A 15,034-nucleotide genomic window follows, 5' to 3' on the forward strand; every position below is an offset into this window, starting at 1 on the left:
ATGATGTATTAAGTCTTTCAGCTAAACCAAATTTATGTTATTTAAGAATCCTTCCTTGATCATCTTCATCACATTCATACATCCTTCCAATTTGATTTCTGTCCAAGTCTGATTCTGATTCTGATCTGATTTGGGTTAAAGATTTTGTTATTGTTGTATGGGTTGGAATTCGTATGGTTTTTTAAATTGGGTAGTAATTTGGTTAGTCCAGGCTTGTTTCTTGCTCTTATTTGTTGTATCATACCTCCGTGACCTAATATTGAAGGCGTTAGATTTGTGAATTCATTCATGACCTTCTGTTTTGGTTCTGCGTTTGAGTTTTTGATGTTTAGATAACTCGCAGAGTTGCCATTGGGGTTGATTTTCCATTTCTTCTAGATCACGCATGCTAAGCCAATGTTTTGTTTGATTTATTTTCAACTCTGAGGTTATTCATGTCAAGCTATATCAGTGACGTGTACAAATTACAAAACAAACCAAAGGGAAACAAAGGCATCCAAATTTAATGAGCATTGCTCCCGTAAGTCAGTTGAGAGCCGTCAATCAATCTTACAGAGTGTTTCAAGCTGCACTTCATCCAATTCGGGGTGTTTTTCTGATCTATTGATTTCAATCAGAACGTTATTATAGACAGACAAACACATATCAGTCAAAAATAATGCCAGTGGGGGCTAGAATTGATTCGAGTCCCAACCATTCATAGATAAAGTAAAAACTTACCTGAGGAAGATAAGACTGATTTGGTTGGCAGATACAACAATTGGTAGGCAGAAGGGCATCTTGATTTGGGGTTTTTGAGATTGAATTGACCTTTGATGGAAGCCAAGCAGTGGCTCAGTGGTGTAATTCATGAGAGGCTCGAGTTTCCAATTAGACCCTTTTTGTTTCCACCAAACTTATGATGCCCTAGCAAAAACAACAGAGAGCAATGAAGGAGGATTCAGTCAGATTGTCAAAAGATATTTGGGGGTAAGATAGGTCAAGATTGCTTTACATTGAGTTGCAACGGGTCTGATTCAATAGGACTCAATTCAATTTGATTCATATGGATTGGATTGCATTGCATTTTGTTTGGTATCATCAGATCAGACCAGGTTTGATTGGGTTTGATTTGATTTCATTTGGCAGGGAAGAGGGGCTTGTGGAATATGAGCTTGTATGAGTCCGTTGACTACATAAGGTAGCCAAAATTTATTCAGTTTTGGGCGAATCAGGTTTGCTCTCAATTTGTATGATTGAGATTTCTTTGATTGTCAATATAAGGTCTGCATCACCATCAGTTGTACCAGGTGAAAAGATTTGAGCTCTGGCCTGAATAAAAACGATTCAATAAATTCAATGATCACGTTCTATGATTGTAAATATTTTGAAAAAAGCCATCGAACTGATCTTTTGATATGATCAATCATGAAAGATACCTTGTTGACTTGAATCTAGTTGGATGTTGATTGATTGAGAACCTAATGAACGCAGGAGATGAGTGATATCATCAAATACTAAAGGTGTTGTTTTTTCCCAAAGACATGAATTTGCTTCAGCTTTGGTCAGTAGACTTGATTGAATTGGTTCTTAAGATGCTGATTGCTAGTAAGAAACGTTCTAGTTTGATTAATCTTAGATTTGAGATGAATTGAGGCTTAAACAAAAGTAATCGCATCTAGAATGGTTGGTTTCAAGGTATGATGAAGTCAAAGCTCCGAGAACTCGAGCGGTGACCTCATTCCAAGTAATTTGAGCATCAGGCTTCAGGTAAGCTTGGTCAGCTTCATTGAGCAACCCGATATCGACCAAAGTTTTAATGAAAGCTGGGAATCCTTGATATCTCATCGTTCCACAAACAACAGTCTTGGCTTCAGGAATAGCATAGAAATATATGAATGGTGTTGAGTCTCGATTTGGATAAGGCACGAAAGCAAACGCCGGTGAAATGAAGTAAGGGTTGGCGTAGTTTATCAAGTCTTGACCTGCGACCTTGATGAGTTTACCCTTAGAATAAAGCTTAGCAGAGTCTAAGAGAGCTAAGAGGACTCCTCTTGATTACCAGGAGAACTTGTATCCTAATGGGTTGTTCGAGCTCTCAGGAGCAGGTAGACCACCGCAGTAAGAGATGAAGCCGGTGACTTCGCCACCCTCTTGATGAACTTCATCAATCCTCTTGATGGTGTACAAGTTATCGATTCCGGGGTCAAGTCCAATCTCGTTGAGTACTGTGATGCCAGCTTGCTGAGCCTCCTGATCTAAGGCTCTCATTGCCGGGCTGACGTAGCTTGTTGTGACAAAGTTCTTCTTGTATTTGATTGCGCTCTTGATGACACTTGCATGATGTATATATGGAATCAAAGAGATGATCAAGTCGTGCTCCAACACCGCTCGGTCTAACGCAGCAGTATCTGTGATGTCAAGCGAGATGTAATTGGCGTCTCTAACTAATCCTTCCACAAGAAAGAAACTTGGCAGTGGCCAATGTATGGCAAGCAATCGTCGATTCGTTGTCAGATCGGCGAAGGATGTAATCTGCAGCGGGTTCAGCAACAAAGCCAGACCCAAGGAGGAGAATTTTCTTTTTCGTGGGTGTGATGACGGCAGGAACTGTGCTCTGATGGCAGGAGCAGCTTCCCCAGCTTTCGCAGCAGTGATGGTAGCACGGGCGAACTCGGGTAAAACAAAAGCAGCCTCATCTACGCGCTTGTTGTAGTATCGAGTGTTGCGGACCTGTCGGAGTGGCTTCTTTAAGTTTCGGTCTTTGTCCAGAGAGCACACGACGAAGCCGATGGTTCCACTGGGGTAGGTCGAAATCGAAGTGTAAGCGTAGTCGACTTGTGGGAAGAGGTCCTTTGGTCCTTTGATCAACGAGTGGATGAGAGGTAAGGGCAACCAGATGCACTCTCCCTGGGTTGAAATCGAACCGTTTGGTCTCAAGGCATTCTTCATAAATTGGAAATACGGCATTCCAAACAATGTTTGTGCTGGACCTTCGTTTGGATCGGAACTATCAGTGATGATGACATCAAATTTTCCGACTTGATCTCTCAAGGCCTGGAAGCCATCTCTGATGAAGAGGGTCACACGAGGATCGTTAACGCCGACAGCCATGTGTGGAAGGTAATCTTTCGAAACTCGGGGAAATGCTTCATCGATATCACATAGCACAGCGGTTTTGACAGAAGGATGCTTCAAAACTTCTCGTAATACACCACCGTCTCCACCACCAATGACCAAGAAATGCTCCGGGTTCGGATGAGAATTAAGGGGTATATGCGCAATCATTTCCTGATAACTAAACTCGTCGATCTCCACACATTGGATTGCGCCATCAAGCACCAGAACGTTTCCATGGGCCACCGACTCGAAGAGAAGGACGTCTTGGAACTTACTCTTGTCCACATGAAGAACTTTCTTCACTTGTAAAGACGTAGCTTGTCCAGGCCATAGAGGAATTTCTTCCTTGAACCAGCCATCTTGGACAGAAGGGTGAGTTAATCCTGAAATTTTCCTAGAACAACTAAATGAAGATTGAAAGGTGAAAAATCAGGGTCAAAGTAGCTCAAGTGATACTGGTATTGCTTTGAGTCTTCATATAAGAGTCGTGCTTCTAGACTCTGAGATTGTTTTGCTGCAGAGTTGATTTCCACGATAAGCAAATCCGAAGGATGTCAAGTTGAATAAAAAGTCTCAGGTTGATAATCGAAAGTTGAAGCTTCAAATTTGATAATCGAGCTTTTTCATAATCATCATGCTCGGAGTGTAGCTGAGTTGGTAAGTCGTATCAATACGATGAACATTGGGTCATTCACCCGCTTTTTCATCTCGGATATGACCTCCAAAGCAATACGGCTTCGGTTTTCAAATGATATTTTTGTTGAGTTATCCAAATTGTTTCGCACGTTTTAGCTGTAGACTTTATGTACTTCAATGAGAACAGTGCAACTGACCTAACAATATTGATATACAATCTAATGAAATTGAGAGTGGTCATTGTTTGCTGATTGTGAGCGGTGACAATGGGCCAGAAAGTTCCCTTCGACTTGAATGATTGAAATATCGGCATAGTTTTTTGAATGTGGAAGGGTGGCCAACTCGGAGGACTGGAAGATGGTTTCAAAGAGCAGAAAGATGAATATAGGAAGTCTGCGAGATGACACCTCGCTAGTCGATCTGTAGGTTGGAGTGGCAGAAAATGATGGGGAATGAGGTGTGGTGAAAAACCAAAATTTTCACAGATGACAAGATTTATAAGTCATTTTTTTGCTCAACCATAGACAAAAAAAATTGGCCTCATCGAATTAAGTGCGCCACCAAATGTGATGGCAAAGAGAAGGTGAGAAAGTTGAACAGCTGGCAAAATAACGGACTTACAGAAGAGATTGATGATGGATGTTTTACCATGTCTGAAGAAAACAATGACACATTCCAGCACGCACACTGATGCTGTCTGGCTACGCTGGTCGTTGCGTTCTATGAGCACCAAATACTTGTCATTTCAATGTGAGGTAGCGACAACCCTCTACAGAAGTTGGCTCTACAGGGTAGCCTAGGTTGACCAAATAGTGTGATCATATCCGACCACACTTGTTTCTGACATTGCCAATCAAGGGGGTAGATTGTCTTGGTAGATGGTCTTGGTACACCGTAAGGAGTTTTGCGTGAGCCAAAAGGCTCCAACAATCGTTCCAGCTCGGCGAGCTAATAGGAAAGGGATTGTGCCATAAATTTCGTAGTCAAAGACGTCCAAGTTCCACAGACGATATGGATTGTTGTAGGCCTCCTTGTCTGCAAAGTATGTTCTGAATGTAGTCCTCAGGGAGAGTGGGGAAGCATATTCTTGAATGCCACATATATGTAATCACGTCGGGTCCCTTCTTCAGCCATATAAACTGCTGGCTCTGTAAACCTGCAGGGTAATCACCAAGTAAGAGATCCGGCAGATTGAGCTCGAGTGGCTAGGGTTAAAAGCATGATTGATCACATGTTTTGAATTCGCCGCGCCTCACTAAGAGAGCTGGGAGGATGATCGAGCATAGGTAAGTGACTATGAGGCGAGTCCGATGTTTCCAGATGTGGTGGTTTTGGACGCCGGGAGGGATTTTGTCGAGTTTTGGGTGAATCAGATTTGGGTATGACTGTATGATGATGATGATTCATGATGATTCCAGGGAGCACAATGATGGGCGGGAGTCAAGATGGTATGTAGGTCCAGGGGCAGACTCGAGGGTGGTTGATGATTGTGGCAGGCTTTCTGCAATCATACATAATGATGTCAATTGCTTTGGAGTCTGGACGGGGACCTAAGGTTAGATATGTAGTTTTGGCCGAGACAATGGAGGACTTAAGGGTTTAATCCAGTTTTGCCGAGAAACACGGTTGAGCCTTTAGTTTTATGATCTTCCATCGTTGGGGCGTTTGTAAGTTGGATATCGATTATCTGGCAGAGTAGTGCTTTCGCAAAAGGGTTTGGGGTAGCCAATTTTGCACTCCCTCCCATTCCAGCATTTGTAATTTTGACAAGGCCCGTGCATCATATGGTGTCCCACAAGGCGAAACAAGTCTGGCTCCATCTCAGGGTCTGGAAGCTGCGCTGAGATTAAACAATCAACCATGTCTGGGGTTGTTGGCCGAGACGCCGGGTCCAAAAACAAGATTAAGTGGGCATGAGGTAGACCCCTCTTTTGAAATTCAATGGAGTAAACGTAAGCTTTGAATTTTCCGAGTCGTCCCCATTTTGTAACGTCACTGAGTAAAGCGTGGAATCGTAAATGGAATGCTTGGGCGACGAGATCAGGGCGATCCTCTGGAATTTGATGGTCTTCCAAAGCCTCGGTGATTTCATTCCACTGTGGATTAGCTGTCATTGTGATAAACAAGCTAGGATGACCGTATTCTGCGACCAGACTCATGGCATCCTGGTAAAGCGCTTGCATATTTCGGGGCCCACCTACGAAGGTTGAGGGTAAAACAATCCTTAGGCCTACGACTTCATCCTCTACCTCGTTGCCAAGCGCTTCGACCAAACCATTGTATAGTTCAGCCCTAAGCTCCTTTTGATGGAAGCGAATAAAGTTTAATCGAGCATGTTCAACGCAGACGTACATGTCCACGGCGAACTCCTGAAATAGAAAGCCTGATGCTAGGATCACGGAATATGCTGGGCGTTTGAATAAAAGGTATGCGAACCACTTGAGGCAAGTCACTGATCCTTCTGGGTCTATCATAACACAGGTCAGAATTTGTATATCTGAGTATGCAAAACGGAATCACCCACTTTCTTCTGTTGGGTTTGTGTATGAGTCGTGCCATAATTGAGACCCATAGAGGAATAACAATGGATATCGGAGTGCAAAGTAAGCCGTATGCAACTCTGAAATCGGTTCGATTAATCCGGATTGTCTTCGCAGAATGATGTCACGTCCATGCCGCCCAATTTCGCCATTCCCGTCAATTATTGCAGCAACTTCGTTGGCTGTCGGACGGTTGTATCTCCTGTGATCAGTCCCGGGCACAGTCACTGTGTTGATTCGAAGTGTCCGCACAGGCCCGATGGAGTCGCAAATGGCTGCAGCTGATCTGAATGTTTGAGCGTAGGGATTGTGTTCATACATGAACTCTTGAAGCTGAAGCATTATGTCGCGTTGAAGCCTAGGCACCCGCGCACGTTCGATACGCAACGAAGCTTCGCGTTCACCCCCACCTCCGTAAATGTAAATTTGTGCAAAACCCGGGTGATTCTCAGGCATCGGCATCAAAGAACCTATGAGATGGAACATTTGACCATTAATTCGAAAGATAGAGTGGCCCCGTTGGCCCAGCACTGAGCCATCAACTTGCGCTCCAAGAGAGGTGAAAGAGAAAGCGTTGTTGTATTTTTGGATGTCTTCGCAAAAGTCTCGGCACCCTACAAAATTTCGGTCGGTCCACATTTACTAAAGCAAAGGCTTTAAATGCAAGACTTACTCTGGTCATCGCCTTTTAGCAGTTCCTTGTAAAAATCCGGGATCTGCTCCCCAATATTGTCAGGAAAATACTTCAAAGGCAGATCAACTTGTCCATGGTTGCAACAATTACGAAATGTAGCAGTTAATGCATTCAAATCTTTAACCCTACGTTCAGCCCTCCATCTAAACGCACCACACTTGCTGCATTGGTCATTCATAGGCCCAAGACGAAACGGTATCTCGCTGCGAAAATGGTGGAGTAAGTTAGCCTCCGAACCGAATTCTACGGCCCGAATCGCAAGGCCATGGTTTTGTCGCTGCATAGCACCTTGAGGCATATCGATTCTACTGTGTTAAAAAAGATTACCACCTAAGAAGCAGAGTGAAAATCAACCTTGGTATAGTGATCGGATCAAGGTAGCTTGCTCAAACCTGGTTTCAAGCTCTTAGTTGAGCCCTGTCCGAGCAGGCGAGTAGTAATTGAGAATGAATATGAGATATTCGTTATTTGACAACCTGATGCTCGTGGACTTGAGCATGGATGGGTGTAATAATCCTACTCGGCCTTATTATTCATGGTGTCGTACCCTCGTCTGCCAAGATTTGCCCAAGCTCGCATGTGCATCAAAAGGATGTCCCGAATATGTATCTCCTTGCGTACATAGTTTGAGCAGGACTCGTACCGACTGTTTCTAGGATGTCGTATTGTCCTTAAGAAGTTTGAGTTAAATTGTCGCGACGATTTCAAATTAATTCCTTTTCTGATAGTTAGCAAGCAAAATCTACTGCTTAACCTTGGGTTTTGGGTTCATCGCATCACAATTCAAATTATTGTGCAGCTCGAGCAGCTAAGCGTGCCCTATTCACGCATATATTTATGCGAAACATATTGTACGATTAGTTTGGCGAAAATGCCGAAGATGAATGTATTTGAGCATGCAAAACTCTTGTTCTGCTGATGTCTCAAAGTTGAAGCCGTACCAAATGCTATCGGGGGCAGGCTCACACTTTGCCGATTTTCGGGAATCGCATCATCCGATATGCTTGAGCATTATTTATAATTTTTAAGCATTCGTATCAAGCCAGTCGCAAAGGTACATGACACGTTTCCGAGCGGCAGCAACGAGCCAAGCATTGTTTTTTCTGAATCTATTACGCTTATACTCGCGACATCATCATTTCTGACGGAAACGTGACGAGATGATGCATTTGCATAAGTTCGCGGTTTGTGATTGCCAGGTGATTGACAGAGCTTATGATTGAGCACGAAAATTTACCCGCCGGGTCGATGAACTTTCACGTTTTCTATTTGAAGAAGTCCAAATTTGAACGAGATTGGTAGGTGGAGTGAGTTTCGAATGGGCAAGCCTCTAGCCTTGCTTTGAGTTTGCAACCCTGACCTCATGAAGATTGTGACTTGTTGCCAACAAGCGTTTGGACGAACCCCTAACTATTGCTGGGCAATTGCTTGACGCCGTAACCAGATTATCATTTGTCGGGTTTCGAAGATTGTTCGCGGTCTACATGTGCAAACGAAGAAAGCTTTATTTCACTAAGTGTATATAAACCAAGCTCTTAACCGGCATTTTATCACCTTCCCCCCAAAAGCCATTCCTCCCAAAACCCATTCAGTCGGCCCTTCAATTTATACGTACCATGCCTTCTCAATCTAAATACCTTGTAACTTTAAGCGAAGTCTACGATTATTCTATCCACAGTACCTTGGTTAAACACCACGCAAGATCAATCTATTTTTCTCAAAAGGAGCTTGTTGCGAAACTTTCCAAAATCCAGGCAGAGCACAGCGGACCACCGCTCCAATATACGATACACTTTTCCAAACGAGCCATGCCATACCTACGTATCGAGCTTATCATTAGCCAAGGCACATTACAATTTATAAAAACTGCTCTACCCACTATGGCCGTGTTGGTCCGCGTAGTTCAGTTCGATGCCTGGACCTTCAGGTAAATCAATCCTTTGGTTTTGTCTAATCCCGAGGTTGAAATTGACAAAGTCTTTGACACTTGGGCCCTATGATTGTTCTAAATGAAATCTTGTCAGACTCCCGATCAAATCAGTTTGTGAGCCAGACCTTACGCGGTTTCAAGTCCTCGATAAACCCCTAACATCAGATGTACAGTCCCGGGTCTCCAAAGCTCATCCCAAAGCTACCGAGGTCGCGATTCTCCCGCGCTTCGTATCCTTTTCCGTTGAATATCAGAAACGCGGCATGCCTCATGTTCATTTCCTTATGTGTTCGCAGTGCCGTAGTGAGAGCAACGGTACTCGGGCTCGCAACTACAAATTCTAAAGTTTTGCATTCATGTTGTTTTTCAAATTCAAGAATAGTGGCAAAATTTATTCATAATTTGTTTTGAGGCGTTCGCCTTTGAGAAAACTGTGGTAAACCATTTGAATTTTGGATCCACAATTTGTGTTAGATGATTAGTTTCTTGATATATTAAGCACTATCGTGTATCTGAGATGTCATCTTTTTAGGTCACATCACCGGGACAACCCTTATCCCGTAACAATCCCAACTCTGCATTTACCATAACCATTCTGACACAAGATGGCCTCATTGTCACAGTATGACTCTGTGCGTGATTCTAAAGTGTTTAGTAGATCGACATGCGTTTTGGCCACATAAGTACTATTACATACACACCTTTGTTTTGATCGGTGCAGTTGCTGCCACACACAATCTCTTAAGCATCCCATCTCATAATCGAATGAGCACAGCGCCTTGCGTGCAACATTGCACTTGACAATTGACGCTCAATGATCCTAAGGTTGAAATACACCGGTGTTTTTGTTGGTCACATATTTTCACCAAACTTAGCTCTTCCTACTGCGTGCCGCGCAACACTTCTTGAGAGAGACGCGGCCCAAGCTTGTGTCCTTGCCCTCCGAACCACAAATCTCAACTCAAATTTTGCTTTGAGCTCCGAGTAATACCTCAAAAATAACTTAGGCCGTTGAAAAGAAGCTTATTGCTACGCAATACCGCGCAGCATTGTCATAGCCACCATTGCATAGTTTCTGATTTTGTGCCACAGTTCATAGGTCAAATCGCAGTAAGATCCATGTTATGTATAAATTTTCACCGCGCAAGCCTAATGAATGGCGGGCACTAAACTTCATTCTTGAGATCGGGTGAGCTGAGCAAGTTTGTATCTTAACAGCCAGAGCACAGTTTCGGATCTTGATACCGCAAAACATCATATCACTATCTCAGATCTATACAAAGAATCACAGGCCTGTTATCAAAGCTTAAATGTAGGCATAGTTTTGTCTTACAGTTTGAACTGAGCATAAGGAATAAATATTCAATTTCGCATAAAAAGGTACGAAAATCATAATCCTCGCCCTTGATCAATGGTACAGATTGAAAAGTGATGACAATTGAGCCGCCGTTTGTTTGGTATTTGAGAACCAAGAAATAGGGTTAAAATGATGTCAAAAGCATGTTGGCTTTGAAGCTTGGTGATGAATCTAAAAATAATCGCCCATGGGTTTGATAATAGAAAGGAAAGAGCGATCGTGTTAGTGATTCCCTCCACATGCCCTCACCTTGCTCCCGGATTAATCCAACATACACCAAGGTTATTGCATCGAGCGATATTTATTCTTGAGTAGTCAAGTCGAGGGTGGAACTGCTTGAAGTCCTTCGCGGAGGGCGTGCTCGAGCCCTCGGCTTGGTTGCAGCTGTGTTAGGCCTCTTTTTGCTTCCCGTGCTTGTTGCAGGTGGGCCAACGTAGTCACTGCCGCTGGACGATGGCGGAGCTTGTGGAAAATCGGCAGGTGGCGCTCCTGTAACGGCCGTAGGCACAGCTGGAGCAACTGGGCTCTTGAATGGTGCGTTTACCGGCTTTGGTACAAACCTAAATTATGAGCAAAGAGGCCGAGGTCAGTTAATTATCCTGGTATGTTTTAAAACACATGCTTATACTTCTTTGGCTTTGGACGGTGTAGAACTTATAACCCAACAAGGGTTATACAGAGCTGGAAGAGGATAATCTACTAATAAAATGACTAGTAGAAGTTGTCTAAGGACTGCTCTTCTAAAACAACACAATCAGAAAGAGCTCTGTTGTATTGAGTACTGATAAGGCACCAGAGAAATATAACTTCACACGTAATTTTAACTTCAAAAGCACACTTTGTATTACTATCAACACTGCTATAGTGTTATTCCCAATTGATAACTGAAAAAAATAAGCAATATCTGATTGATATTATTCCCAATAAGTCTTTATGACTATAAAACTAAAGTAAATTTCTCTTTATAACTGTAATAAAGGGCGTATTTAAGTGAACAGGTACTATTAAAATAAGTTTATGATGATAAACAAAATAATAATGGCGTAAATGATAAAGAAAAAAAGGGGAACAACAGTCCCAAAACCCTCTCAAAGTATATATAACAATGTACTAGAACTTTTACAATGGTCAACAGCCTCAAAACCAATCAAATCCGCCCAAAATTCCCTAAAAACCCTATGATGACGCAATGTAATGGTTTTGTTACTAATAAATGATGTAATTTTCACAGCTAAAAGTGATCAATGACGCAATAATATGATGTACAGCACTTCTTATGATGAATACAGGTGATTTTTTCCTTGTAAACTAGCTGAAAACCAATTTTTGAGATTACGAATTTTTTCAGATGTGCTCCAATTTTTGATTACTAAAGTGCATCTTGTAGCCCACGTGTTACTGATCATTTCTGACACCTACATGACCTACTTCTGATGAGTGATGAGTAAGATATTGAGTTGTGAAGTTAAGGTTTTTAGTGTTACATATGACTTGTGACTGTAAATTCGAGATTCACACCAATTCTTTATTTGCCTTATAACTTTTTACACACACCTCCGTTACTAATGATTTAAAGTTTGTACATTATGTAATCCACTCTTCTGCGTTGAATGAGCCATCTACCAACCTATTCTGACGTCATTTGACATATGTAATTAGCTGAAAGCCTCCATTTTCCACGAATTTCACCCATTTTCTTCACTTTTCACAGCTACTACTATCTTTTTCTTGCTCATGTAATATGACATCATCATCTATAGCCTTAAAAATCCCGGAAAATCCTCTTGGCAACCTTAAATTCCATCACTACCACTATTACACAACCAAACTACACGTGTACCTCTTGTTTACCAACTTCGAAAAAGTGCTTTTTTCCTAATAACTTCTGTTTCTACTTATCAACCTTGAAGATTAAAATTGTCATAGTATCATATAATGTTGTTCTTTCATATTCTAACCTCATAATACCCATAACTTTATTTTTACTAACCTAAAAACCATTTTCCAACCTTTATACCTATAATTTCGAATTTTTCTTATGTTTTTCTTTCTTTCTTTTTGTAATAAATTTGTAAGTAAACTATAATGATCTTAATATATCATGTGAAATAAAATGATGTAATGTTGACCTAATGACCAATACATAAGCCTACAAGAGCTTCAATTGATCAAAAACCTCCATTTCGAATTTTCTTTCCTGCTGAATCCTGCTAATAAACTGGTAAACTGGTAATTGTGAATTTTTTAATTGATCCCATAAATTGATCACCACAACGGCCTGTGCCATCAACGTCTCCTTCAACTTTAATTCTCTTCTCGGCAAATTTGCTAGGGTCCCGGTGTCCGGAGGTGGTTGAAGCTCTGTTTACCTGCGAATTTTGAACCATGAGCAACCTTTCGCAAGATCAGAGTAACGTGCAACTTACAATGACCACGTAGCAGCGCGTCTCTTCATTGTAGTCTTTGAGATATCCGTGAAATTGGCACTCGCGACCTTGCTTCAGGATACAAGGCACGCCGGATAAGTATTTGTAAGGCCGGATTTGATACTCGACGTAAAAGACGGGCGCAGGTTTCACCTATACTTATGAGACGAAAGTTAGCTCGTTTCAACGTGAACATTATGAAAGACACTTACTGAAGGATGATAATCGGTGTGTTTAACAGTAGCGACAATAGTTTTGAGAGGTTCGACATCGTCCTTGTTTTTAAGATGTTGAACGCAATCTTCGATTACATGCCTGAGTTTACTGACGATTCCAAGACCGGTTACACCGATGCTGTCTACGACGTCCCCCTGAAACTCGTCTGCTGACCCAATCATCGTGTAGTCGGACCCTTCGAAATAAAAATTATCTTTGAGCGTGTCTGTAGTATTGCTGGGGAAGAAGTTACCCCTCAAGAAGTAAATGAATCGTTCCTTCAGAGCTAAAGACAAAGGGCCGTAGCCGAGGGCCCTGATTTCGTATCGTGTTGGTTCACCTCCGTCGGCGCCCCCGCAATTTATAGAGACCGCATAAGTTCTGTATTCAGCCTTGCGGTTCAAATCAATTGAAACCTACGCAAAACGAGTATGTCAGATCACGGCTTCATCAGCGTATAATCTGTGATGCGGGCCTTGACTAACTTGTTCTTCAATTTCGAAGTTGCCGGAAAAATAAACTCCATGGCCCGTGGTTTTGTTTAAATCTGCCGACATCATAGACTTTCGAAGTTTTAAACACAATCAATCGGAGGATGAATTGTACGCCAGCGTCCGTTTGATGTGAAAATATAGAGGACACCAAATGTTTGCGACCAGGATGTAATGATTGGGTTAAAACATTGATATATGATGGTAGGATGTCAATCTTAAGGGCTTCCAATCGAACGACTCACACTGTGACGACCGTTATACTCAGTAATTGGGGCCTGGTCTCGGGCTTTGGATTTGAGGAGGGATGGTATTTATAGGCCAAGCCGGTGTTGCATTTGGTGAAATGATTAAGCTTAGCTGAGGCAACCGTGTGCCGCTTGTATGCTTTGGATGTTGATGATTGGTATGATGTTATATCTGTTGGATTTTCAAATGTCGCCAAAAGTCAGCCACGCGAAATGTGGACGCAGCTTTAGGCAATTAAATCATGGCAAGAGCTCGAGTCGAGTAACTACACCACACAATTTAGCTCGTGTCGATCTTGTTATTTTGATAGTTCGGCTTGTCGGTGGCAGAGACATAGCCATGAGGTCACTCGTGATGTATGAAGAGTCAAGTAAGGTTTTGAGCTTTCCGTGCTTCGAGCCTAAGCGGCATTGACTGTGATATCACATGCGAATGAGAAACGAGGTTAAGAGATATGTCCTTGGTTGAGGCTATACGGTGGATGACTTACCCGGAAGAAAATTTGTTGAATTTTTTATCATAGCTTTAGCACGTTCGGCATTGGAATGGACTGAATGAAAACAAAACGAAGCCTTTCAAGATTGAAATTAATATCCGAATTGGTTGGCAAATTTGACCGTACCATGTGATATGGGAGTGTAGGTCGGGCCCGTGTCTCGCTAGGGGGTCCGTATTTTGAATCTCCAAGCGCTCATCTCGTGTGTGCATGCCGCGTTGATCCATTTGGGAAATGGACCGACACGGAGGCGAAGTTGGAAGGTGCATGCATATAGCGTGAGCGACACACGCTTCCGCAAGTCTGGCTAAATAACCACAAGCTGAATATTTGTGCATAGGCACAATAGACCCTGGTGAAGTCGGATTGCTGAATGAGGCACACGGTGTGGCGTGCTATGCATTGTTGAGACAGCGTCGAGTCGGTACCACTTATGAATAGTTTTGCTCTAAAATTTAAGGTTCATCTGGGTTTTTGCGTCCCTGTTGCGCAGGAACCCGTTTAGTGTGAGCAGCTGAGCTCTGGTGTATGCCAACAGCGTAGAGAAAGGAGGCACGGAAAGTTTGCACCTCAGGAGACCCGAAAAGGGGCTCCGCTAAAGGTACCATACTCTTTTTCTGGGATTGACCAACGAACATGCCCCGTCCATGTTTTTCAAAAATAAGAACTCAGAGAACCATTTGATATGTCGAAATGTGTTCTATGACATTGGCCTGTCAGGCTTCTCCGCCATACCTTAAAGATTGCACAGGTAAAAGTCGCTGGGCTATAGCTTAAAAATTGCACGCGTAAAAGATGCGTGTAGCCTTAACTTTGAGCCTTTGCAGAGCCGGAGACACTAAGCATGACTTCAATATCAACATCAATAATGACAACCTAACAATGATGCGAACGGCACGA

At 42.6% G+C, this 15,034-nt stretch overlaps 4 protein-coding genes across 4 annotated transcripts; all 4 read right to left on the bottom strand.

Moving 5' to 3' along the window:
• Positions 1-1,614: 1,614 nt before the first annotated feature.
• MELLADRAFT_89155 (uncharacterized protein) lies at positions 1,615-2,250 on the bottom strand (the record flags this gene model as incomplete). Its single annotated transcript, XM_007404637.1, has 2 exons — positions 1,615-2,030; positions 2,094-2,250. 2 exons carry the CDS (start codon positions 2,248-2,250, stop codon positions 1,615-1,617), a joined length of 573 nt encoding a protein of 190 aa, XP_007404699.1.
• Positions 2,251-2,634: 384 nt separating this feature from the next.
• On the bottom strand, positions 2,635-3,489 carry MELLADRAFT_28197 (uncharacterized protein; the record flags this gene model as incomplete). The annotated part of the gene is made up of 1 exon (XM_007404636.1): positions 2,635-3,489. A coding segment is annotated over one exon (855 nt), but the record flags the coding sequence as incomplete, so codon positions are not given.
• A 1,099-nt stretch (positions 3,490-4,588) lies between these two features.
• MELLADRAFT_89157 (uncharacterized protein) lies at positions 4,589-5,019 on the bottom strand (the record flags this gene model as incomplete). The annotated part of the gene is made up of 2 exons (XM_007404635.1): positions 4,589-4,796; positions 4,967-5,019. The coding sequence occupies 2 exons, from the start codon at positions 5,017-5,019 to the stop codon at positions 4,589-4,591; spliced, it is 261 nt and encodes an 86-aa protein (XP_007404697.1).
• A 7,812-nt stretch (positions 5,020-12,831) lies between these two features.
• MELLADRAFT_89159 (uncharacterized protein) lies at positions 12,832-13,458 on the bottom strand (the record flags this gene model as incomplete). The annotated part of the gene is made up of 3 exons (XM_007404634.1): positions 12,832-12,840; positions 12,895-13,314; positions 13,384-13,458. 3 exons carry the CDS (start codon positions 13,456-13,458, stop codon positions 12,832-12,834), a joined length of 504 nt encoding a protein of 167 aa, XP_007404696.1.
• Between the last annotated feature and the right edge of the window lie 1,576 nt (positions 13,459-15,034).

The sequence above is a fragment of the Melampsora larici-populina genome, assembly GCF_000204055.1.
Source record: "Melampsora larici-populina 98AG31 unplaced genomic scaffold MELLAscaffold_2, whole genome shotgun sequence".
In the NCBI taxonomy this organism is placed as follows: domain Eukaryota; kingdom Fungi; phylum Basidiomycota; class Pucciniomycetes; order Pucciniales; family Melampsoraceae; genus Melampsora; species Melampsora laricis-populina.